General features: G+C 50.5%; 6 protein-coding genes across 6 annotated transcripts; 2 read left to right on the top strand and 4 right to left on the bottom strand.

Annotated features, from left to right (window-relative positions):
• Positions 1 to 395: 395 nt before the first annotated feature.
• On the bottom strand, positions 396 to 2,588 carry HOO65_011295 (Plasma membrane fusion protein PRM1; the record flags this gene model as incomplete). Its single annotated transcript, XM_070999934.1, has 1 exon — positions 396 to 2,588. The coding sequence occupies one exon, from the start codon at positions 2,586 to 2,588 to the stop codon at positions 396 to 398; it is 2,193 nt and encodes a 730-aa protein (XP_070863116.1).
• A 1,093-nt stretch (positions 2,589 to 3,681) lies between these two features.
• Positions 3,682 to 4,995, bottom strand: HOO65_011294 (uncharacterized protein; the record flags this gene model as incomplete). Its single annotated transcript, XM_070999933.1, has 1 exon — positions 3,682 to 4,995. The coding sequence occupies one exon, from the start codon at positions 4,993 to 4,995 to the stop codon at positions 3,682 to 3,684; it is 1,314 nt and encodes a 437-aa protein (XP_070863115.1).
• A 1,967-nt stretch (positions 4,996 to 6,962) lies between these two features.
• Positions 6,963 to 11,561, top strand: HOO65_011293 (reverse transcriptase family protein; the record flags this gene model as incomplete). The annotated part of the gene is made up of 1 exon (XM_070999932.1): positions 6,963 to 11,561. One exon carries the CDS (start codon positions 6,963 to 6,965, stop codon positions 11,559 to 11,561), a length of 4,599 nt encoding a protein of 1,532 aa, XP_070863114.1.
• Positions 11,562 to 11,927: 366 nt separating this feature from the next.
• Positions 11,928 to 13,805, bottom strand: HOO65_011292 (uncharacterized protein; the record flags this gene model as incomplete). Its single annotated transcript, XM_071005638.1, has 4 exons — positions 11,928 to 13,248; positions 13,306 to 13,365; positions 13,430 to 13,493; positions 13,736 to 13,805. 4 exons carry the CDS (start codon positions 13,803 to 13,805, stop codon positions 11,928 to 11,930), a joined length of 1,515 nt encoding a protein of 504 aa, XP_070863113.1.
• Positions 13,806 to 15,586: 1,781 nt separating this feature from the next.
• Positions 15,587 to 15,956, top strand: HOO65_011291 (mitochondrial 37S ribosomal protein mS37; the record flags this gene model as incomplete). The annotated part of the gene is made up of 2 exons (XM_071006228.1): positions 15,587 to 15,692; positions 15,772 to 15,956. 2 exons carry the CDS (start codon positions 15,587 to 15,589, stop codon positions 15,954 to 15,956), a joined length of 291 nt encoding a protein of 96 aa, XP_070863112.1.
• Positions 15,957 to 17,003: 1,047 nt separating this feature from the next.
• Positions 17,004 to 20,529, bottom strand: HOO65_011290 (Rho guanine nucleotide exchange factor scd1; the record flags this gene model as incomplete). Its single annotated transcript, XM_071005328.1, has 5 exons — positions 17,004 to 18,583; positions 18,678 to 18,867; positions 18,951 to 19,193; positions 19,261 to 19,806; positions 19,945 to 20,529. The coding sequence occupies 5 exons, from the start codon at positions 20,527 to 20,529 to the stop codon at positions 17,004 to 17,006; spliced, it is 3,144 nt and encodes a 1,047-aa protein (XP_070863111.1).
• Between the last annotated feature and the right edge of the window lie 4,022 nt (positions 20,530 to 24,551).

Genomic DNA, 24,551 nt, shown 5'->3' with positions numbered 1-24,551 from the left:
CGGTTCGAAGTAATTCGCACTTGAACACTGTTGAAAAATAGAGCCAAACCAAGGAAACAAATGAAAAATAAAAGAAGAACGCAAACAGGCCCTACCCCCCCTTTTCTCTCTCTACTTGCCGTCTAGCCCCGGGGCTTATGCCGAACCCATTCCGAGTCGGAAAACACACCAGCCTCATATGCCGGGCTTTGCATCGATGTCGAGTAGGCATACGCATCATCGAAAAAGTTTACTGGCTGTAAGCGTGCAGGCCTGTCGCCTGGCCTAGGCTCCGCCCCGGCCCTAGTTTGATCTTCAGCACGCTGTTTAACACTCGGCTTTAGCTGAGGCCGATTACACTCCTGATCCTCATGGCCAACTGGGCCCCCTGGGCCTGCATGGCCGTAGACAGTCTCCTAGTTCCGTCCACCGCCAGCGGCCTTTTCGCTGGTGACAGAAGCGCCGGCGTACTCTTGGCCGATATCATTGTCAAGCCCTGCTCGAGTCTTTAGCAGCTTTCCAAGTGCGGCCACCGTTGCAGCACTGTTGCGTCTGGGCATTCTGTATGCATCGGTAGGTGTGGCCGTGTAAACCGGTGGGCTATCGTTTGGTTGGCCGTGAGGGTCTGCAAAGGTGAAACTGCCGCCACCCTCGGCCCGGGTCTTCTCGGTTGTGATAGCAGCATAGAGCCCAGCTAGCATGCCAGAGAGCACAACTACAACATAGACAAGAAGCACGCCGAGCGAAATTAAAGCCTCGACCGTTATAGCACTGCGAAGCTTGTTGACAATCTTGTCAGCAGCAGCAGAGATCTCGTCTGTCGTAACACTAGCAGGGCTAGCTAGGAAGCTTGTCATATTCGAGTCTGCCCCCAGGCTAGAGTTAGCACCAGCACTAAACACATCGGCTGGGAACTGTGCGAACGACACATTGGCCTGCTCCTGCAGCCAGGTCAAGCCCTTCTGCACGGTGGCGACTTTCAGGCCAATAAGGCAGTAGATCACATCGGAGATAGGCTCCTTGAGAACGGTCCCATTGAAAGCCGTACCAAGCGCCGTCTCCATCACATCGGTGAAACTATTAAGCGTGTTGTTTGCCGCTGTCGTGCCGTTGATCACCCAGCCGAGAATATCAGCGTTGACATCAGCGTTCAGCTCGCTCAGAACGCTGTTTGCGCCAACAGCCCATTCGTTTGAAGCATTCTGCAGCGTAGTTACAACATCTCCGGCAAAATCGCCCACTTGGTCACTCAATGCTGGAATCTGCTTCTGCAACGCATGCAGCACGGCCAGCTGGCAAAGACATGCGGCCAGTCCGGCCACGGCTAGGGAAAGCACAAACAACGCTGGTGTAGTAGTCATGTAGGCCCATGTCCAACGCAGTAGGATTTGATTCTTGCCACTAAGCCGCGATGCAGCCATGAGGCCCCAGTGGGCCGAGTGTGGGTGTGCTACAATATACACAACGTCCATGGGATCACGTGGTGGCTCAGCCTGCGCAGCCATAGGACTGCCAGCTCCACTGCCGTGACTGGCCTGCACAATCTGGGCATTAGAGCGGTCGCGGCGCCAGCGGCGGACTTCCATCCAGCCAGCAGGGGCCATTGCAGCAAGAGCCAGTAGGATAAGCACGACGATGAAGGCGGTGCGAGCTGAGCGGGCGGTTTCATATAGCGTATCGAAAAAGCTGTTAAGTCCATCATTATTGGAGCAGAAGCTTAACTGCTGCTTCTGTGCTATCGGGAAGGCAGTGCTGTCAAAACGGTAGTTGGCGTATTTGTCGGTGATTGCATCTCGTATCAGGTCGAACGGTACAGAGATAGCAGCATTAGTCATGTTCTTGGCCTGCTCGAAGGTGGGAATGTTGTCGTTAAGCTCGTTCAGGTCGCTGACGAAGCTAGTAGTATTGATCTTGATATTGTTTAGGCTCGTCAAATCTTCAGTGAAGTTGACTTTAGGGATGTCTGGGAGCAGGCTGCCAAAGACAGAGCTTTCAATCTCATCAGCAAACTTGTTGATGGTGTCTTGCAGCGAGTCAGCGCCTGAAGAAATCGAGTCTGTGACGCCCTTGATAGCCTTATTCATCAAGTCTGTGACTTCCTGCGTGACGTTTGCTGCAGCATTTAGGCCACTGTGAATTAGCGACGTCACGAGACACACATAAGTCGACGTCATCATGTTGATGACAAAGATGATCAGGCTCTCGACGACCGTCAATGCCAGGTCCATGGCACCAACCATGGCACGAACAGCTGTGTCAACCATACCGGCCGACATATCGTTAACGCCGACCGATAGATAATGAGGCATAGATGCCATGGCGCTACCAACATCCTCAACCTTGGTGCAGGCCGAAAGCGCCTTTTCTCTAGCATCGTCGATGTTGTCGTGCAGGCTGCCGAGAGTTAGCAGAACGCGGACCAGCACAAGCAGTAACAGGACAGTCCAGCGGTTCAACCACACCTGAGACAGGCGGGCACGCAGACCAAGATACGGTGTATGGGAAGTGGAGACATGGCGGGGGAGGCTACGCAGTGAGGCGATATCGAGCACTTTGGAGCGTAGGTTGGATGGCACGTTGGGGATGTTTTGGGAGATACCAAAAGTCATGATGGGCTAGAGAGATATGAAACTATATTTGCAGCAAGGAAAAGTTGGAAATGTTTAAAATGAGGAGAGCAAAGAAGAGACGAAGCTTGGGAGGAGAGAAGCAGGAAACAAGATGAGATGAAAAAAGAAGGGCAACGGGAAGAGTTTTTACTCCAGGTAAAACAAGATGCAGAAACGGGAAAGGAAAAGGCAAAGGAAAGAACAAAGCGAGAGACTAAGGAGCGCAAAGAAACTCAAGATCAACAGAGTTCTGCAGAGGGATATGAGGAATAAAGAGAAGTAGACGAGGACGAGGATGGAGACAAAGAAAAAATGGCAGCAGCAGATCCTTTCTTTTAGACGTCCATATTAGGGAGAACAAAGGAGATGATGGACAGGGAAACTAAATAAAAAACTGAATGCCGAAGCAATGTGCAAATAACGAGAAGCAGCGAGAACAGTTGAGAACTTCCACAAAGGAAAGAAAAATATGATATAAAAATAAAACGAAACCCTGCTTTGAGAACACCCGGCTTTGGGCGGCGTCTCCAAGCACCACAGCAACCACGCATTTTCACACATTCTCTCTGTTCGTTCCACTCTTTCACGCTCTTCCCATCACCTTTGCTTCCTCTTGGTATACCTTATTTCTTTCATTTTCCTCAGCTATTTCTTTTCTCTTTCTTCTTCTCTCTATGCCTCTCTTCACAGCCAATCATTGCTATCCCCTTGCTAATTGGATCCTTCAACCCTTGTCTGCCTAAGCGCCGTGCAACCCTAAACACAGCCCTTTGTTTCCCTGGCTTCCCTGGCCTTGTCTGCCTAAGCGCTCGCACATCCACACGAAGCTCTAGCGCGTAGTGAAACTCGCCACGAGAAGAGGCCAGCCATCCACCGGCTGGATCTGCCACATTATTCTAGCAGATTAGATAGCCTCTATCGGCTGCCTGCATCAGCGGCTCTAGGTCCAACACTTAGCTTGTGATACGTTACACGGAGAGATGTTCTTAAAATAGTAATTTCCATTGAGCACCAACCAGTCTTTGCATGTTTCCGAGTCTACTATGCCTATATCCTTGCCAAGCCTTCTGTCCTGTCCACCCGTATGTTCTCCTTACTCCGCAACGCTCTCGACAGACGGCGGCTTGTAGTTTGACACAGCCCTGTTCGCCGTGCTTCCCCCTTGATTCACAAGCTTATTCCCATCTCCTCCAATATGAGAAGGGGGGGCAGGGGCACAGTCTCGCTTCGTCTTCGACTCTTTAGTCTTTCTGTGGTACGCCCGTGGCACCGAATCGTAGCTGTCATCTCCATAGTACCCATCATAGCGCGCATTCTGCCGTTCGCTGTGAGACGTCTCGCAATTAGCGCCGTGGCGCGCTCCATATGACCTGTCACGTGAGCGGTCGCCGCTGCTGACTCTGCTCTCATGACGAGTCCGGCCGCGACTCTCACACCGGGCTCTTTCTTTACTGCGATAGTTACGCTCATCGAAGCCACGCTCGCCGTGGTCATAACTGTAACCGTAGTTGTCGTGCTCGTCAGGCAGCACAAACCCAACAGACCGGGAGCTCTTCCGTACACGCTCGGGATTTCTATGGCTGCCTGACGCAGAGCCTGGAGTGCGGCCTCTAGAAACATATCTTTCGGGGGAGTATTCGTGAGAGGAAGGGCCGGAAGATGGATATCTTTCGGGTGTGTATCTGCCGGGTAGATTCCAGTTTGGCGTGAGGTTCTCGAAGGGAAGTCTCTCTTCCGATCTCTGATCTACAGGCCGGCTACTAGAAGAACGTCCCTCTTGGAAACGCTTCCTAGATCTCGAGGGCTGCTTCTCAGTTGGTAGCCTGTGCTCCCGCGATTGGCGCGATTGGCGTCGCTCTCTAGCTTCCGTATCACGGCCAGGGCTTGGCGTCCAATTTCCACGGTCTTCGGGGTACTCCGCATACACACGCGAGCGATCTCTTCTTCTTTCCTTCTCTCTCCCTCTCTCCTTTTTTCTCTCTGTTTCTCTTTGTTTATCCCTCTGATCATGAGCGCTATTCTCACGCACCCGACGACCAAAATGTCTCTTGAATGCTACGTACAACAATGGGTCGTTCTGGTCCTCAATCACCCACAGCTCTGAGAGCTCGCCGGGGCCCCGCTCGATGACATGGAAGTCGCGTAGGGCCATGCGGCTTTCGAGGCAGGGACATATTCCGGGCTGGCATACGATGTACTGATACTCGCCGGAATTTTCAAGGCTATGGCTGCGGTCGTGGAAAGGATCGAAGGGGTTGCGCAAGTGCTTGATGGCACGCAAACATGCCTTGACGGGCCGTTCGCACACCTCGAATATCAGACAGTTGAAGATGTGAGCATGGCCATGGAGCTGGCTTCTTTTACACACAGAGTAGGTGTGTCTAGCAATTTGCATAGGGCGACACATGATGATGAATGTTCAATTGAGATGTGAAGTGGAATGTGGGAGTTGTGGACAGGTCCTTTGCCGTCTATCTATCCCTTGGGAGAGCGCAAGCCAGACTAAATAAATAAAACCACCAACAAAGACAGCATTAGTACAAAGAGCCGAGGTTCATAGCCAGTGTAACAATCGGCCATGGCCGCTCCTCCATCTCATCAAACTCCACTCACCGGTTCTTCGCAGTCCTATAGAGTCTAGTGACGCTCTCGTAACGCTCTATAAAAATAAAATTAAGCCCCTGGTACCGGTTCCTCGGGACCGGTCCCCGAATAACATTTCGCCCAGCATGCAGAACTCAGTCAGCAAGCAACCATAGCCTTACAAGCCACCAGGATCAACTATTTTAGAAACAGTGGTGCGGCTTGAAAGAGAATGTTGGGAGTTTAAGATCAAAGCAAGCAAAAAGAACCGCCATCGTACGTACTTTACCTTGCTTTTGGCTAAGCGAGGCGGAGTACGCATCACAATATGCAGCCTCAGCCTATCACTCACGGTGATTTCCGAATAGCAAGAAAAAGGAAAATGTGACTGCATGGAAGCACCATGCCAATTGCTCTTCTTTGCGATTTCTCCTCTCTCCTCCTAAATCTTCGGCAGGCCCGTTGAGATTCGGCCTTTCCTGAATGTGTTTGCTTATTTGCACATCTAGTGCTGCACTCTTTGAGCTCAACAGAACAGCTCTGCAACTAGCCGTGCGGTCTGCCCAGCTGGTGCCTAGAGACTCATGGTCCACATTTAGATTAGCCCAGATTGTGCGTAAACAAAATTAATCACTGACCGGCCCATGATTGCGTGGTGAGGCCTCTAAAAAAGGCTCTGTATTGCGCGCTTCAATGTTACCACCGTAACCCTAGTGTGATGAAGACCCTAATGCATGTCGTACTATCATCGCCCCCCTCAGGCGAGCAATTTTTCTATTTTCAATGGCTTCGCCCTTTGAACAGACCCGCTTAGCGGCCTGCAGTTTTCCCTCCTCCTCGCTGTGGTCTCTCAAGCGCTTACTACACATGCGTCTGCTCACGACCTCTCGCACCCTTTGCTTTTGATACATGGCCAGCGGGCTAAAGGCTCCTTCCATTACTGGTGAGTTGAGGCCACGGATCGTTTCGCAGAACTTAGTCGCCGCATAAAGTGGCGAGCGCGTCCCAGCCAAGCAAACAATTGAAGGCGATGTAGTAGATAGAGGGGGTAAATCCAGTATGCTAGGCACAGCGGACGGCCCAGATTCGGATGCTGAAGATGTAGGAGACTGTGAGTGAGTTTGTTTCGACTGGCATTCCACAACAGCGGAATGGCCGTATATAAATGGCTTTATATGTGCTGCAGCCTTCCCTCCTGCAAGGTTTGGCGCTAGAGATGGTATAGGTTCTATGTTTCCCCCCAAAACTGCGGCACCGTAGCAGGTGTGAAAATTCGGCTTCCGTCGGCAGCATTTCCTCGGCTCTACTACAAGCATGTGATCGCAGGGATGGGTCTGAGCGCAATTCACCCATGTCACATCTTTCCCTCGTGACTACTCTTCATACGTCACAATCGTATACTCCAACTACTAATCGTGAACTAATGGTTGGAGATTCAGTCACAAGGACAGGTATGGTTTGGAGAAGGGGTTCACTTCCAGATACTTAAGTAGCTCGTACCATCACTCGTTAGCAGATAGAACGGACAGACAATACAAGATCAACTTTACACACGCTCCCGCACCTAAGTCTTCACTAAAGACTCAGACTACTCGCTAAGTTGGTTCTCACAGTTATGAGCCCGGTTGACGTCTACCACTTGCAAAAAACACAGAATCTCACGCTCACTCGCACTCGCTATTACTGATTCACTTTTTACACTTGTTCTCGTCACCTCGTCTTTTGTTTCACCCTAACTAACACATTTCCCGCCTCACTTGTATTAACGCAACTTTACATTCGCTAATCAAGATGTCTACTCAGAAGCTTCAACTTGAGGTCACGCTGACCTCTCAGTCGGATTGGGATGTCTGGTACCACCGCTTAGAGCTTAAATCCATTTCCCTATCAGTATGGGATCTCCTCACACCAGAACCACCAACCACTGTTGACGCAGCTGCAACTGCGGCACCCGCCACCCAGACCTTACTTACTGAACCTCATCTCCCCGATCTGGAAGACCCCTTGTATGAGCGAAAGTATCGTGTCTTCGCACTCGATTTGAAGAGATATGAGGCGCAACAGAAGGCTCTGCAAGTAATCTCAGACTTCATCGGTCAAACCGTCTCCGGCAGTCTCAGCCGGCTTTTGCTAAAGAAAAAACACACAGCCAAGGACCAGATCGCCGCTCTCTACAAACGGTTCAATCAGTCCACCGCCCAGATGAAGAGACAGGCTCGTGAAGCCTGGAGGACGGCCCTTCAGCCACCGAAGAAGCAGGGTCTTGAAGTATGGATCAACAACCTGCTAGCAGCCCACGCAACTCTCACAGAATTTGAGTTGTCAGAGGCTGAGAACACCAGCGCTGTTGAAGCCCTGCTTGCGTCTGTTGGCCCCATCGCACCGACAGGTTGGGTAGAACGAGTGGTCTCCCGAATGATAAAGAACAAAGAAGTCATCTTCGAAGATATTCTGGTTCAATTCGGACAGGAGTGCCAGTTGGTCAACGCTTTGAGAGGTTACCAGCCTCAGACGGGAGCCTTTGTCGCAACCACCGATCAGCCAAAACAGAAGCCCGTGGAAAAGGCTTGCCTATGTGGAGAGATGCATCGGTTCAGTGCATGCCTGTACCTCCACCCGTCACTTCGCCCATCGGACTGGAAGGCGAACCAGCAAATTCACGATTCGATAAACAAGAAACTCGCTGATAGCTGGAAGCTACGCAAGTCAGTCGAGAACTCAACCAAGTACGTCAAGAAACCAGAATCTGCGCAGAACAAGCCAGATCAGCCGTCGAACGCGAGTACAGGCATCGAAATCAAGAAGGCCTTCGCAACCTCCTCAACCGCCGGGACTTTCTCAGTCCAAAATCACGATCACTTCGAGCGCCTCCGAGACAGCTGGATTTATGACACTGGTTCAGACGTCCACGTCACCAACTCACGTATGGCCTTCACCGAGACACGCCAGGTGCAGAATGAATGGCTCGCTGCCGGCAGCCAGAAGGTCAAAATAGAGGCTTACGGAGAGGTTGTCATACCTATCAGTGGCCCTGAAAAGACCGAGTTCATCAAACTCACCAATGTTGCCTACGTGCCGGACTTTCTCACCAACCTGGTATCTAACAAACTGCTCAAATCTCGCGGAGTGTACCTCAACACTCGTGACAATGTGCTCTTTTCCGACGACGAACCTGTCTTTGCGCGCCTACGAGAACTAAATGGCCACCTGTTCGTCAACTTTGGCCATGACACGCCTATGGAGCTCTTCCAGAGCAGCGCGTTTGCCGTCACAAGCGCAACACCCCGCAAGCCCATCACCGCCGCAGAAAATAGATGGCATCAGGCGCTTGGTCACCCTGGCCCTGATGTAATGAAACATCTTGTCAAAGCAGTCGATGGCGTGAAGGGGGTGGAACATGGTCCAACCACCATCGAATGCCAGACTTGTGCTCTGTCAAAGGCACACGCAATTGTCTCACGCCGATCAAACCAAAATGAGATCCAGGCAATCAATCCTTTCGACAGAGTCTGCTTCGACTTTATCCAGATGGACCGCGCTTACAACGGTATGGAATGGGGGCTCCACCTGGTCGACCAGATCAGCCATGCACACTGGTTTTGGCCTCTGCGTCGGCGCAAGGAGGTTGTGCCACATCTCCGCGCGTTTATTCTTTTAGTCAAAAATCAACATGGCCGCAACGTCAAATGTTTCCGCTCCGACAACGATTGGGCGCTCTTAGGAGCACCATACCGCGAGCTCACCCAGGAATTTGGCGTCATCACTGAATCGAGCGCCGCCTCCACTCAAGCACAGAATGGTCGTGCTGAACATGCTGGTAAGATGATTGTCCAGAAGGCTCGTACGCTTCGAGGACCTCTTCCACATGATCTATGGCCAGAAGTCATGGAAGCGGCCGTGTATCTCCTGAATCGGACTCCCACTCGCGCACTCGCAGTTGAAGATGAAGGTAAACTTAGATATCGGACGCCCTTCGAAGCGCTATACGGACACAAACCTTCGCTCGCCCACATCCGTCCCTACGGATGCAAGGCATATCCGTTGATCCGCAATATCCCGCATCGAATGAAGCTCCAATATCGAGCGCACATTGGTTATCTTGTCGGATACCATTCTACCAATATCTTCCAGATCTGGGTGCCGAGTCAGCAGGCAGTCATCCGCACACGAGACGTCACTTTTGACGAGACAGACTTTTACGACCCACGAAGTGTCGACCTGGCAATCCTGCAGCCAATACAACACTTCGTCAGCACGATCGAGCCAGACTCCGCTGCGGAACCTGATGAGGATATATGGGAAACCGTTCTTCAAGAAACAGTCCAGCAACCAGTGGAAACACCCGTACCAGATGCCATCTCGCCCTCAGAAACAGAAAAAATAACAATGAAAAAACCCGTCAAACCTTGGAGTGGCCAACCTACGCCCTCACCAGAAGCCTCGCCTTCACAATCCAACACTCAGAACGAGACGGCCACGGCAGCACCTCCCGTGAACCCTCGCACGCCCAGTCCCACGCCAGACATTGATTTTCCGGAAACAGAAAACTCACAGTTTGATCTCCTTCCTCCATCATCGCCTACACAGCTCACTGGGGCGTCGCAAACTCTACCATCACAATCACGCAGAGTCAATGTGGCGCCTCGTGCCAACACGATCAGCGCGGATGTCGATACTGCGAACATCCTTCCAAATCGCAGAACACGCCGACGAAACGCTGCACTTGCCGTAGCACAGCTTGCTGAGGGACAATTTCATGCTTCCTTCGCTGGGGGGGTCAAGAACAGTCGTCCGCATCGCGACTCCATGCCTCCAGAGCCAAAAACGTACTGGCAAGCCATGAAATCCCAATACGCCAGTCAATGGCGTGCAGCATGCGAGAAGGAAATCAATACGCTGATCAGCAAAGAAGCATTTAATTGGGCATCCAAAGAATCCGCCGACCAACAAGGAGTCCTACCTTTGGTATGGGTCTTGAAGTATAAGTTCGATGAAGATGGCTATCTCAAGAAGTTCAAAGCACGTATTTGCGTACGCGGAGACTTACAGCCAACCCCAGAAGAAACTTTCGCCGCCACTGCTGCAATGCGAGTCTTCCGCTACTTCATGTCAATAATAGCAGCCTACGATCTGGAAACTGCTCAAGCGGACATGGTCAACGCTTTCATCAATCCGAACATCGATAAACAGACCTTTGTACAGGCACCAGACGGCTTCTCGCAAGGCACTGACATCTGGGAACTGTTAAAGGCTCTCTACGGACTAAAGCAGTCACCATACCTCTGGTACCAACACCTCACCAACACGCTTTTAGACATCGGACTGGTACCCGTGAATGGTTGCAACTGTCTGTACAAGGATCCCAATGGCACTCTCCTGGTCATGTACTACGTCGATGACCTGATATACGCAGCCACAGCAACTGACGAACTACGCGCATTCGAAAGAAAGATCTCAAAGATTTACGAAACCAATTTCCTCGGACCAGCAAGTTGGTTCTTGGGAGTCAGAATTCTACGAGATCGCAGTCAACGGAAGCTTTGGCTTGTACAAGACGCGTATATCAAACGACTTATCACTAAGTTCAACATCGTCACCACGCACAAGTACCAGACACCCATGAGGCCTGACAACATGGCACCACGAGAAGGCACGCAAGCACAGCCCGACTTTGTCAATCTATATCAACAGAAGGTAGGGTCATTAAATTGGCCAGCTGTTGTCACACGTCCAGACATCGCTTTTGCGGCTTCACAACTTGCACGCTTTATGTCGAATCCCTCCAATGAACACATGGCTGCTGCTGACAGAGCACTGGCATATCTCGCTTCCACACCTACACTTGCGATTGAGTACTCATCCGATGCCATGGAATCTGCCTTCAAAGTTTACGAAACAGACGTCAAGGTCTACTCAGATTCTGCTTTTGCAGACAACATCGATACTCGTCGCTCCTCGTACGGATCTCTCTTTCTGCTACACAACGGGGCTATTGATTGGAAGGCCGCACGCCAATCCACGGTCACTACTTCCTCCACAGAGGCCGAGCTTCTTGCACTATCGCAAACTGCAAGAGATTTAGTTGCTTTCATGCGCCTTATGAAATCGGCTGGATACCCAGCAACTACGCCAGAGATCTATTGTGATAATCAGCAGACGATTCGCCTTCTCAAGGCTCCAGACGCTCAGCTCACCACGAAGCTTCGTCACGTCGACATCCACAGGCACTGGCTTCGTCAAGAAGTCCAGCAAGGTCGTTTAGTACCTCAATGGATAAAGACATCTGAAATGGCTGCTGATGGACTCACCAAGCCTCTCGCTACGGACGCCTACAAGCGCTTCGTCCAACAGCTGCGTCTAGTCGACATAGGCACCAAACTTGCGCCGTAATTCAGTTCAGCCCCATACTATCAAGCGTCAGCAATGGCACTGACCTGGGGGGGTCTGTGAAAATTCGGCTTCCGTCGGCAGCATTTCCTCGGCTCTACTACAAGCATGTGATCGCAGGGATGGGTCTGAGCGCAATTCACCCATGTCACATCTTTCCCTCGTGACTACTCTTCATACGTCACAATCGTATACTCCAACTACTAATCGTGAACTAATGGTTGGAGATTCAGTCACAAGGACAGGTATGGTTTGGAGAAGGGGTTCACTTCCAGATACTTAAGTAGCTCGTACCATCACTCGTTAGCAGATAGAACGGACAGACAATACAAGATCAACTTTACACACGCTCCCGCACCTAAGTCTTCACTAAAGACTCAGACTACTCGCTAAGTTGGTTCTCACAGCAGGCTTAGCTGAAGAAAAGGTGAATGGAAAGTTGGGCATGTCCGTGTTTGGGTCTAAAGCACTGCCAGGTGCCTTAGAAACACCAAATACGATTTTCGGCGCAGTACAGAGAGTTAGTGGTGGCGGGAAAGCACTGGGTTGGAGTGGAAGTAAAGGTGAAAGGGGGGGCGATAGAGGGCCAAAATTGGGGTTAAAAATGGGGGATATAGAGCGCGTTACTCCAAACACAAAGTCTCCCGTAATAGGGGGAGCCGGAGCTTGGACCTCCTGAGCGCCTTGCAAATGAGCTCTCGGAGAAGACAGAGGGGTAGGGCCTAGAGTAGAGTCGAAGATGGACGCCGAGATGGGCATCGAGATGGACGCCAGAGCAGGGCCTGTAGCTAGGCTTGAGGGTGGAGCTGAGGCTACAGGCCAAGGAGGGGGTACTACAGAAGTACTACCAACGCTGAGACTCAGGCTCTGCATCAAGCTTGTTACTTCTTGAATAATCTCGCTATCGTCATCCATAGTCGGTGAAGGAGGACACAGGAGAAAATCGCAAGGACCGTCAGAGTCACTCCTACTAATCCAGTAAGGAAAACGTGCGCGTGCCTGAATAGTGTAATAACAATTGTCAAATGCAGCGCACTGCTTAGACGTAACAATGCGGGGATCGTGTATAGCCACCGGAAGCACATTATTTTCTAAGACTGTTTCAGCAGAAGAGACACTGTTCGCTGGAGGCTCGGCCAAAGCCCTCTCCGTACTGAGGAGGCCAGTTTCAAGCGCTACTTGCGTCACGGGGTCTGGCTTTGCTACCCATTCGCAGTTCTCCGGCTCCATATCTGACTCTCTAGGAAGGGAAACCTGGTCATCCACGTCGCGATGCAATTCCTGTACCGCCATTTCACCTACCAAAGGCGCACATAGTTCATTAAACCCTGTGTCCACCTCTAGCTGTATTTGCACCGGCTTGTCCGGGGTCTTTTGTGTGGCAGTCACAAAATCTGCCATATCGGGGATGCTCGCCAGTGCTGCGCAAACAGAGCCACCCAACACACGTGTGCATTTGCGGCGGTTGTTCCGTGTTATGCCTTTGGGAATCCAGGTTTGAAACAGGGCAGTAAGGCGATTAATACCGGCACTACGCACACGCGTGGTGAGCTCTGGCATCATGCAGCTCTGGCGCCGACGGCGGGCTGCCTTCCCCGTGGCCGTTTTCACAATATGGGCAGCATTAAGGCTGGGGGCCTGTCTGGGTCGGCATTTTTGCGTAGGGCTCTGCGGGGCAGCCTGAAATTCTCTGAAACAGCGTGTTAACGTCTATATTATCCCGGCAATATATTTACGGAAGGCTTACAAGCTGCTGGTGCCGCACTCAGGATCCGATCCAGACGAATAGTCGTGGATCGCAAGTCGTCTACACGTGAGTTAGGCCCTGTCAGCATGCTTCGGAATCCGCATCATCCACACCATTCACTCACTTGCTAGGATCCCGGCCTAGGAGCTGGGAGCCTTGAGCACATCCGGGTGCCGTGACCGAGGTCTCTGTGTTTAATACGGAGCCTAATTCCATAACCGAGGGCCGGGTATTTTGGACGACTTCTAGCCCTATATCTGGGGAAATCGGCGTGATCACAGCACAAAAAACATCAGTAGGGCTGAGCATCAGAGGAGAGAGGCGTTAGCACCCTGCAAAAACCGCAATGAAGCCACAACAGCACCAGCGCCATCGCCGTGCTTTGAGTTACTTAAACGGGGAGACTTGCGGGCAGCTCAACTTTTGATACTTAATCGGCCATAACCCCAATGTCCGAAGCCGCCGTGGCCGTGGCCGCGAGCGTAGAAGCTCTGGCACATGTTGTGCCGGGCCAGACTTGCATCGACTCGTCATCGTCGCCGCTGGGTCGAGCTGGGGGACTGGCAGGGACCCGGGTGCCTGACTATCTAGTGGCATAAGTAGGAGCAGTTAGCACTAGGGTTGCTAGAGCAAAAACGGATGCAAGGGTATGACACAGATGTCATAAGTCCAAGAGAGAATGAAGGTCGATATATGAGAGAAAACGAGCGGGCAAAGGCAAAAACAAGAACGAAATTGTAGGTGTATAGACGGATGCCGAGCTGGGATGTACCACACAACAGGGAGATTGGAGGAAAAGAGGAATAGTGGAAGAGGGGGAGGTAAAAAGAAGAGGAGCCACAGTCGACCAACGACACCATTTTCCTCGCAACTATTCTAATGCAACTCGCCTTCTTTTTTACTTACCAGGCCTCGCGTCATCAGTGAAACTCTCAGCCCAAAGGAAAATCCAGCACCGCGGCTAGCGTGCGTCCGACTGCCATTTTTCTCTGTTGTCATCTCTCTTCTCTCTTCTCTCGCTCTGCTTCGGCCCAACACACTGACATACGTGCAGGAGACTTGCCTTCCCAGGACTCAGAAAAAGAAGACTGACAATTTCCTTTCCCATCTAAATATGCCGCTCTAGATAGCCATGGCAACATAATGCAGGTCTCCTCTCTCATCCGCTAGCTTTTCTCCCTGGATCTCTGTTTTTCATATGAGCTACACCCTTTCTAATGATCAGAGAAAAGCTGAAAGCTGCAATACGACACAGTGCGCCCTGGCACAATTCCATCTTCCTTCCATGGCATTCTCTTTCGACCGACTACGACTCTGTTAGCGAATGACTCTGGGGGAAAGCAGGGCGCCCTTTTCCACTTATTCGATTGGTGTTATTGGCCTCCGTATTGCCGCTGGTCTCTTGCGTTGGCTTGCATTTTACACTTTTTGTTGCGTTTTGCGTGTTATTGGCAAAAGAAGGGAAAAGAAAAGGAGAAGAAAATGGAGCAAAGTCGCATACACATAGAAGAATTTTTGGAGATGCTGAGGTAAGCAGAGCAAACAACTGGCTTTTTTCCCTAAAGCAAGCAACTTCCTCGCCCCTTCCCTTTCAGGCAGTTCGAAGTCTATCTTGAACTACCTATCCCAAGTTGAGGATCTTGGTCACTTGCTAGCTGTGTAACCTTGATTTCTATGGCAAGGATCAAGTAGGCGGCTGCCCTGGCCCCTCTAGTAGCGAGGAGGAAAACAGATTAGGAAGGTCAAAGCTTGGTCTTTCCCTTTTTGCGTATCTCTCCGGGGTCTTCTATCACCAATACTCTTCGCTCTCTACACCAAAAGCCTCTAAATATGCCTCCAGAAATAAATGTGTGCCAAACAAATATTGACACCTCTAGCCATGTGATCGACAGCCCTGTTCCCGCTTTTCCGCTGTCGCCATAAAGCCTCTACTATTACTGACACTCCAGTCCCTCTTTTCGAAGCAAACCCTTGACCAATTTCTTCCTTCAGGGTTATTATCGCATCATCTTCGGCTAAACCCACACCACCATCCAAGCTCAAGTTTCCGTAAAATCTTTTGATAGCAAGTTCCAACGCCCGTGACACGTCAAGTCTAGGAACGCAGTTCAAGCCCAGAAGTACCTGTCTACCCAGCCAATCGCTAACTCTGTTTATTGCTCCTTGCATCTCTCGCAATCTTCCACTCTTGCGTTTCCTACTTCGCCAGCTATCCCCCATTCCGTCTGCCAGTGTCATCGGCCGCCTCTTCCGCTCTATCTTCTACCTGCCCTCCCCCACAATGCCCGGAAAGCCGATGCGTCTGCCTCCCCTGCCTCTGTTGCAGATCAAGGACCCGCAGGCCAAGCCCGAGCCACACTGCGTGCAGGTCATGGCAACTGTTCTGGGTATGTTTCTCACCAATTCTCCTCTGCGTGTCCCTCTCCCGGACTATCCCCGCTAACACCACCCCCTCTTCTCTTATAGGATGCTGGGCCGCTGCAGGCTACAACACGGCCGGCTGTGCAGTCCTTGAACAGCAACTGCGCAAGTGCATGGACGGTAGCAAGCCGGCGATGCCACCTCACAACGCTATCAACTCGCATTTAGCGCGGTTGAAGCGCAACGTCAACCCGACGCCATTCAAGAAGGGCAAGAGATTCCAGGGCTAGGCCAAGAGCTCTACCCAATTGTGCTTGGTTTATTTGCTCTTTTCCTTTTGTGTTTTGGTTTTATATCTGCCTCTTTTCCGGTTCCTTTTCATATATTTTAGCGGACACCCACCAGGTGCCATCACATCACATCTCCATATCTCACCAAGTCCTCTTCTTTCCTTCACATGTATATCAAACTTTGTACAACACCCGATTCCAACCAGCTCTACGATCTGGCCCGACTACAACTTCTGCCATGCTGCATAATAGCATGTTCTTGTAGTCTAAGCAACTTATGACAGAAATAAAAAAGGTTTGGTATATTGCGCCGTTTCCCTATATATGATGAAAGAAACAAAAAACAATGTAAACGAGAGAAAGCAGAACGAAATTCCAAAACAACTCTCAGAGACAACATGACAACAGTGGCAAAGTAAAAGAAAATATGATCAAGCAGATAGGAAGAAAAACACAGCCCTTAGCTGGTGGAGAGACAGCAGACAAACATCTCGGGGGCAAAGGAAGAAGGGTTCACCAAGAATTCAAGGAACAGCGGGGAGAAGAGGGTAGGTAGAAGGAGGCATAATAAATCCCCTTTCTTGTCCATCCTTCTACTTCTCCTCACGTATCAATGCTGTCCGTCTCCTCAACCGCAAAGCTGCCATCAGAAGAGCAAACCCACAAAAGCGAAGCAGGCATTAAACAAACTTGGATTCGGTCCAACTAGATCGCTACCAAGGCATTTGCCCTAAGGCGCGGGCCGGGCCCCTTTGTGTATATGAGAGGGGGAAAAGTAATAATGAAAACCACAAACAAATCAAGTGCATTAAGAAAACAAGGGAAGAAAACCAAGACCGTAGGACCGACGACGTCAAATAGAGGCAGAAAAAAAGATTGTATAGAAAAAAGGGAAGAGAAGAATAGAAGAATAGAGGAAGGGAGAGGGGCGGGGAGAAGGGGAGAAGAAACAACTCTTACGAGCTTCACGTCTTCGGCCAACGTTAGTTAGCATCACCTATGCCACTTCTTTGTTGGCCTAGTTTGGCCCACTCTAGCCAGAGCTGGCTAGGTATCGCTAGTGCAGAATAATTCAATCTCGCCCACGCCTGCAGGCGAGTTTCGCATGCTCTCCCGCCACTCCATAAATGCAATCTGAATGTCGTCATCGCTGCTTATACGCACAAAGTCTCCATCTTCGTCACGGTACCGCAGCTTGAGCTGACCACGCCCAATTGTCGCCGTCATAAAGCGTGCGAGCTTGGCATCAATACGATCCACTAGTGTCTGATAGGTAATATTGAATCCGGCAACAAGTGTAAAATATGTGCCACCATCACAGTTGACCCGTACCTTAAGCTGTGTGGCATTAGGGATTTCAGGGCTTCCCACATGCGTTGCCCCATTGCCTGCCCCTGCCGACGCCGTTGGCGGTGAGACTGTGCGGTAGTCTGAGCCTCCACCAGGTGCCCCGGAGAAGCTACCACTAGGCGCTCCAGAGAAGCTGCCACCAGGCGCTCCAGTGAAGCTACCACCAGGCGCTCCAGAGAAGCTGCCACCAGGCGCCCCAGAGAAGCTGCCACCAGGCGCTCCAGAGAAGCTGCCACCGGGTACTCCAGAGAAGCTGCCGTTGGTCGATCCAGGGGTACCTTGGCGATGGGTCGGTTGGGAAGGAAACTGGCCCATCTGCCCTCCATAACTACCTTTATGTGCGTGACCACGGAATTGCTGGCCACTAGTTCCAGGGCTAGCAGTATTGGTTCGTATGGGGATGTCATTGCGGGGAGATCCAGACTGAGACCTATTTATACCATCATGGTGGAGATGGGCGGGGATTCCGGGGACAGCCGGGATGCCTCCAGCTTGAATGGTGCCAGCAGTATTGCGTCGCATACCGGGCTGGTTTGCGATGTCGGGTGTGCTGTAAGAACGGCTACGTTGCGAAGAGGCATTTACCGGAGTGGGCCCACGCGAAGTTCGACTGCCGTTACCATCTCTAGAGGGAGCCCGAGGTCCGGGAGGTGCTGTGTAACGGTTGGAGTCTTCCCATCCACTTTGAGGAGTGCCAGTGCGCTGGAATGAGGGGTAGCCTGTGCTGGGAGTGGGGAAAGAGCCACTAGTAGTGCTTGTTCTCATCGAAACGGGCGATTCTCCCACAGGGGAAAAGTACGAATCTATACCTCCTCGTTCACCAGGTGATAGAGCTGCAGATCTGTTCATGCCTGTCAACGATTGTGTTTGAATGCTCAGTCCAGGAGATGGCACGGGGAATCGGGGTGCGGGTCCTCGAGACATTCCGTTTAACGACTGAGAGCTATCCCCTGTTGCTGAGCGAGCTCTGATGTTGGTGCTTGAGGCATTTCTAGAAAGCATGCCGCTAGATTGGTGTGAACCATAGGTTGTCTGGTTGTAAGTGTCTTCATCATCATCGTTTCCTTCTTCTTTATAGGGGTTTTCAATGTTCTGGGAGCGCATCCAGTTGAATTCTGTCGTGGCAGCTTCTTCAGTTGCTGTTTTCGTCTCGCATTCTTTTCGCTGTTTGTCAAGCGCAGCACTCCATTTTTTAAGCTGTTCTTCGTTGGCAAACTTTACAGTAAAGTATTCGATGCCAGGGTCACCACGCCACCAAATCTGGACGCTGTAAGAGCCTAGATGATCGTGTTAGTCGTAAAGTTTCGGAATAGAATAATGCTTCAACAATACGAGGTTTTGTGGGCTAGTTTTGATGCTACTGTTGCTTACCTGGCTTAGAAAGTGTCACGACTTCAGTAACATTAGACATAAAGATGCGACCTTTCAAGTGCAGCTTAGCGGTGTTTCTGCCCTTTGGCTTGGGACCAGTACTTCTGGTTCGGTCCTTCTTGTCTTTTGACTTGGCTGGCGTAGCTTCCTTGCAACACAGAAGGATGGCATCGAAGAGGTATATTTCATACTACATACAAAAGAACAGATTAGTGACCAAATAGTGCGGACATGGCTTTCGTTTTTTCAACGTTTTGAACAGGAAAAACTTACTTCACGCTCTTGGTCGTTCTTGCCGGTTATCACGGGATGAGTGCCATGCATGAGCAGTTTTCCAAATTGCTCAACTTTATGACTTCTCCAATCATCAACACGAGACATGAGGTCATTGCGTGCTTCGTCCAACAGGCCTACATTAACGGCCTCATTGGCTTTGAACAGCACACGTTCGGCAGCATCAATGCCTTCTTGGAGATCTTGCTTGATTGCTTCATCTTCGCTCTTTTTCAGGAGATCCTAAAGGGCAAAACGACATTAATATAAGCAAGAGCGAGGTTGGAAGATGATTTTTAAAAAGACATACCTTGAGAAGTAGAGGATACTTGACAAGTCTCTGCATGGGCTTCAACAGGAAGCCATCAAGAGTATTGAAATCAATGGCAACAGGGTGTTCGGCAGACTGAATCTTGTCAAATACCTGGCCGGCAAGTTCAGCGGCTTTGCCTTGATTTGCGATAAACGGCAAGTAGATATCAAAAGACTCTTCGAGATTGGCGAAGAGAGAGCCCCAACGCTGGTTGGTTTGTGGCATAGAGTTGGTAGTTTCAACTCGAATGAGGAAGCGACGCTGGAAGTCTAAAATAAAGTTGATGTTTAGGAAAATGGAGTGAACAACGTCACCGGTAATGACGCCTTTTTGCTCGAGAGTGTTTTTGAGGTCAAAGAGATTTTCGAGATCTTGGACGTATTTCCTTTCGGTATCGACAAGTTCACGGATGACATAGTCAGTGTACGACATTTTGACAGCCTCTGTTGGGGCCATGGCATCTTCCTCAGGGTAGGTTTGAGGCTGGTAGAGCAGGCCTTTTTGCTCGGCGAGGTCGAGGACGAGGTTGACGACTTGGGTAACCTAGAATGAAAAGACGAGAGATAGTCAGCAGTAGTAAAGAGAAGAAAAGAGAGGCAAGAGTAAAGAAGCCATGGAGTATTAAGCGAAGCAACGAGGAAAAGAGGGTGAAGCGAGCGAAGCAAAGACACCAGGGCGTACCTTGACGAAACCAGTAGTATCGTTACCCAGAACATCGTTAATCACAAAACATTCTGCAGCGGGGATATTCAAGTCCTTGAGACAAGCCTGCACAAAGCGGAAAACAGCCATCTTAGGCCGCTTGTTAACGGCAATTGAATCTTCGATCTTGATCTCGCCCTGCTGCAGGGCGTTGTAGATGGTGAGAAGAGGAAGCCCGGTGCGGAACATTTCCCACAGGGAGTCGACGGGTTCATTGGGGTCGAGCTGCTGGAGGTAGGGCTCGAAGCCGGGGACAAGAGCGAGGCGTTGTTTGAGCGAGCGGCAGATCTGGTAGAGGGAGCGAGAGGCATCGGCCTTTTGGTTGATGATGTTGGCTGTGGCCATAGGATTGCCAGCCATGGCCATGATGGAGGTGGGGGTGGAGTTGGGAGCTCCGGTAGTAGTGGTGCTTGAGAGGTTGGTTTCGGAGCTTCCAAGGGTGGTGCCAGAGAGTCCGCTAATTCTGGGAGCGGCGCTCATGAGGCCAGCAATTGAGTTCTTCCTATCGCGCGAGAATAGGGGGAGAGGGGCCGTATCGTTCCGGATGAGGGGGGCATGAGCCATCACATCCAAGTCTTGCTCGTCAAGAGCAAGCAGAACAAAGAGGATGGAGCAGCAAGCGAGCGAGCGAGCGAGCGAGCGATAAGTTGAACTAGGTGGCGGGCAGGCGGGGACAACAGTAGCAGTAGTGTAGTGGCAGTGGCAGTGGCAGTGGCAGCAATGGCAGTAATAGCAGCCAACAAGCCTTTAGCGGCGAGAGGAAAGAAAAAAGAGGAAAATCGAAATCGAAGAGAAGAGGAGAGAGTAACAGAAGCAGTGCAGAATAGAAAATGCGCCGCGCGATGATGTAGTTTAGATTTTGTTTCCCTCGGAAATAGGGAAAAAAAAATAGAGCAAAAAAGGCTACTTGGTGAGAAAAGAGATGGAGAGATAGAGGCAAGTCTAGAGGTAGCGAAAACAGCGACACGAAGGGCGAAGGGCGAGGAGAAGGAAGAATAGAGGGTATAGTCACTAGGGTTGTTTCTTAGCTAGTTAATTATGAACATGTAAACCCTCTGCTGCAAAAACAAGCAAAAGGGCAGAAAATCAAGGCGATGCTATGAATGATGAGCTTTGAAGTCGAAAGGGGGTTGAATTGAACTTTGGCTTGTAATATTTGAGCGCCAGAAATGCACAAGACACACACCATGAAAATACGACAGAGGAAAAGGTGAGAGAGGTTCGTTCAAGAGATTCAAAAGGGGGGATGAGGGGAGAGGGGCATGAAGAGCGAAAAGGAAAAATAAAAGTAATAAAAAAAAGAATCAAGAATCAAGATGGGCGGTAGTTCCCTATTGTTCAATGTAGTAATTGCAGTCAGTAGTTACCAAGCCAAAACCAAGCAAAGCAAACTTGTGCTGTATGTGGAAACGGCAGACAGGACAGACCTTCCAAAGAAAAAAAAAAAAAAAAAAAAGGCAAGGACAGGCCAGATCAGGCAGGCAGGCAGACAGCAAAGGACCCCAAAGCAAAGGGGTGCAGGTATGTGCTGATGTGGTTCTTAGTAGGTGCCTTTTTTCAACCCTTCCCCAGCATGCCCTAGGCTCTCCCTACACTGGCAGCCTTGCTTGCGCCCATTTTATGCTGCAGCACTTCCGTTTTAGTAGTCATTTATAGAGACAAAGCCCCCAAAGCATGATATTTCAGAGGGAATGCCCCCTAAAAGACCCTCCAGACCTATCATAGAACCAAGGCGACAATTTGAGACGGACTATCGTCTTTCTTTCAACACCTAGAGAGTAGCAAATAAACAAACATAAGAACCCAAGCAAATGGGGCTCTTTTCTCTGTATCAACAACTTGTCGATTATGTCTTTATTTGCTGCTTTAGCTCCCTTGCAACTTATCACTGGCCAAAGATAGGGGAAGAACAAAGCAGTTGGGTGGGACACCTGAAGCAACCCATTTTTTTGGTAACAAAAGGCCATCTTTATGAACCTAGTCCAAGTAGCACACAAGCAAGCCCCCTAAATCCCACAATGGACTTCCTCCCCCCCATGCAAAGCTCTTATATCTAGCTTTTTGTTGTTGTGGGCAATGAGCGACAAAGCCATGTAGTGCTACAGGCGTACGAATGCTATCATTAGAAGAGAGGGGCTGCCATAGAGAGGGCAGGTGGGGTAATATGTATTTGGTAGTACTACAGAGCCATGTCCGTGCCACAAGTGTGCTACAGAGCGTGTTACAGGGAGATGGTCGCCTAAAGGGCTCTCTCTCGTCACGGAGCCTCCTGAAGAGTGGGTAAAAGAATGCACTGCGAGCCCTACAAAACTAATCGCTGGCTCCCTGCATGTCCCGCAGCTATGAAGGCAGGAGGCAGAAGACAGAAGACTTTTTTTTCTTCACTAGGCTAGACTAAGCCAGCCCGCCATGGCGAAGGGCCTTTGCGTTTCCAGATCAAAGGCTGACGCTGGGGCTAGGGGACACAGCGACGGAGAGTAATAGGCAGTTTTTAAGCGCTAGATCAGGGACACGCCATTAAAGCCCATGGACAAATGACAGCGAATGGATGCGATAGGTGATAAAGCCTTGATGGTGGGGAGACTGACTAGGTGGCTTGTTCCAGACTTGTTTGTTCATAGGGGCGGTGACGATGCGGGCATTACGGTCTTTGTTCTGCTCCTCTTCTGGTTTGTTTATCCCCGAAATTGAAGCAGTGTTAAAGTTTGTTATTCGGGACGCTTCCTCAGTTCCCAGGGTATCATTTCATTAGCATCACGGGTGCCTCTCAGACTTTCTCCTCAAACCTCAGACTGCCCCTACTCTGTTCCCCCCCCCCCCCCTTGAACCCCCCTGCTTCCCTTGCTTCTTCCTTTGCTTATGGGAGCTTCGAGAAATAAGTGCGGGTACGGGCTGAGAACGGCCTTTAGCTGTAGCTAGAAAGAGGAGGTGCAGAGCTCTACCGGCCAGGTTGAGTGGGAATGACGTAGACATGTCAAATATGTACCTCTTTCAAAACCAGTCAACAAGCAAGTGAAGAAAGGGCGACGGCGATTCCATTCTGGGATAACTGCGATGCCACCCAAATTACCACTGCCACGGCTATGGAGCTCTGGTCTTGCTTCCATGCATAGCCTGTTACTGTTGCTACTGCTACTGCTACTGCTGCTGCTGCTACTGATACTACTGCTACGCATCCTAATTAACTTCCTTTACCACAGCCCTCATCAACGATATAGCACAATATGAGGACAGGCATAGGCAGGCATAGACAGGGCATTGATTATAGTGTTTCAAATAAGCGAAGTCACCAGCTAAACTCCTTTTGGAGGTTTTTTCTTCCAAGTGGGGCCCAAGTCAAAGTTACAAGTTACAAAGAAAGCCCCGCCCTTTTTTCTTTTCGCTAGGCCTAGAGCCTGAGCCAATCAGAATGAAATGATCCGCGCGCAAAGAAATGAGAAATAGGGGAGCAAGATTTAGAAGGGCACGGCCAAGGCATGGCATAGCATGGCATGGCATGCAATTGATAAGCCGGAAAGAAAACTGGCAGCGAGAGCCAGAAAGATGTGATGGTGTGCCGAAGCAAGCTTTCCAAGTTCATACGTTGAGTATTATACAACAGAGCCTTAGCGAAGATCCGTCCTTGAAGCTATGGCCGTTCTTTGATAACACAACATAATAACTAGTAGATCCCAGACTGGCCCCTTAAGACCCCCATGGACCGGGCCACTTCACGCATCTGTCCGCCCAGCCCACTCTGGCCTGCATGATGTTACATCTCGGCCTGCAAAAGAACACCCACGAACACACGAGAACGGCACGAGAACGACACGCTACATAACATACCAACCCAACGGCAACAGCATAGACAAACGACACCAAAGGAGACGGCCACTTTCTCCGGCCTTTTTCCTCCCTGTCTGTAGTCCCTGTACTCCCTGCTGATTACACCACTTCTTCCCTTTTCGTTCAACAGGCGATACTAGACAGCAAGACAGCAGGCAGAGGACGGTCCAACGGTCCACGTCCACCTCTGCCATAGCTACGTCGCGTTTTTTCTTGTGCCTATATTACATTAGCCTATCTCCTCTAGCTGCCATGCTTATGCTATCTAGATCTTTGCTTGCTAATACTTGCATTACATGCTTGTCTATCTAGGTCTAGGCCTAGACAGGCGAGCTGACTGCAGCTCACAGAGGCAACACGGAATTCCATCTCCAGCAAATGCCGCTCGTTTGGAGTCCTGTATCCTTTTGTCTCCACTCTCCCCTCTATCCTTATTTGCGTAGCGACTTGCTTGCCTTGCATATGAACATCATCATTCTTTACCTCCCTGTCTGGCCTTGCATCTTTTTCTTCTCCCTCCCCCGCCTTCTTCCAGGTCCTTTGAAGGCTCCCGCTCTTCCCCTCTCCAGCTCGGCTGCTACTCCCACTCATCCACCTGCCCACACACTCACGCCCTCTGCGCATGTCCCTGTCTCTTAATTAACTCCTGCTGCGGTTACATAGCTAGCGCAGGTGGTACAGTTTTCAAATATGTGCATCTTGCGTGTAAGCTGTGTGGTGCAGCATTGGTCGCTGTCACCGCTGCCTAGTTGTCTTCTCTA

This window comes from Ceratocystis lukuohia (genome assembly GCF_044167205.1).
Source record: "Ceratocystis lukuohia strain C4212 chromosome Unknown Supercontig1_pilon, whole genome shotgun sequence".
Taxonomy (NCBI): domain Eukaryota; kingdom Fungi; phylum Ascomycota; class Sordariomycetes; order Microascales; family Ceratocystidaceae; genus Ceratocystis; species Ceratocystis lukuohia.
This window is presented reverse-complemented; position numbering and strand designations above follow the sequence as displayed.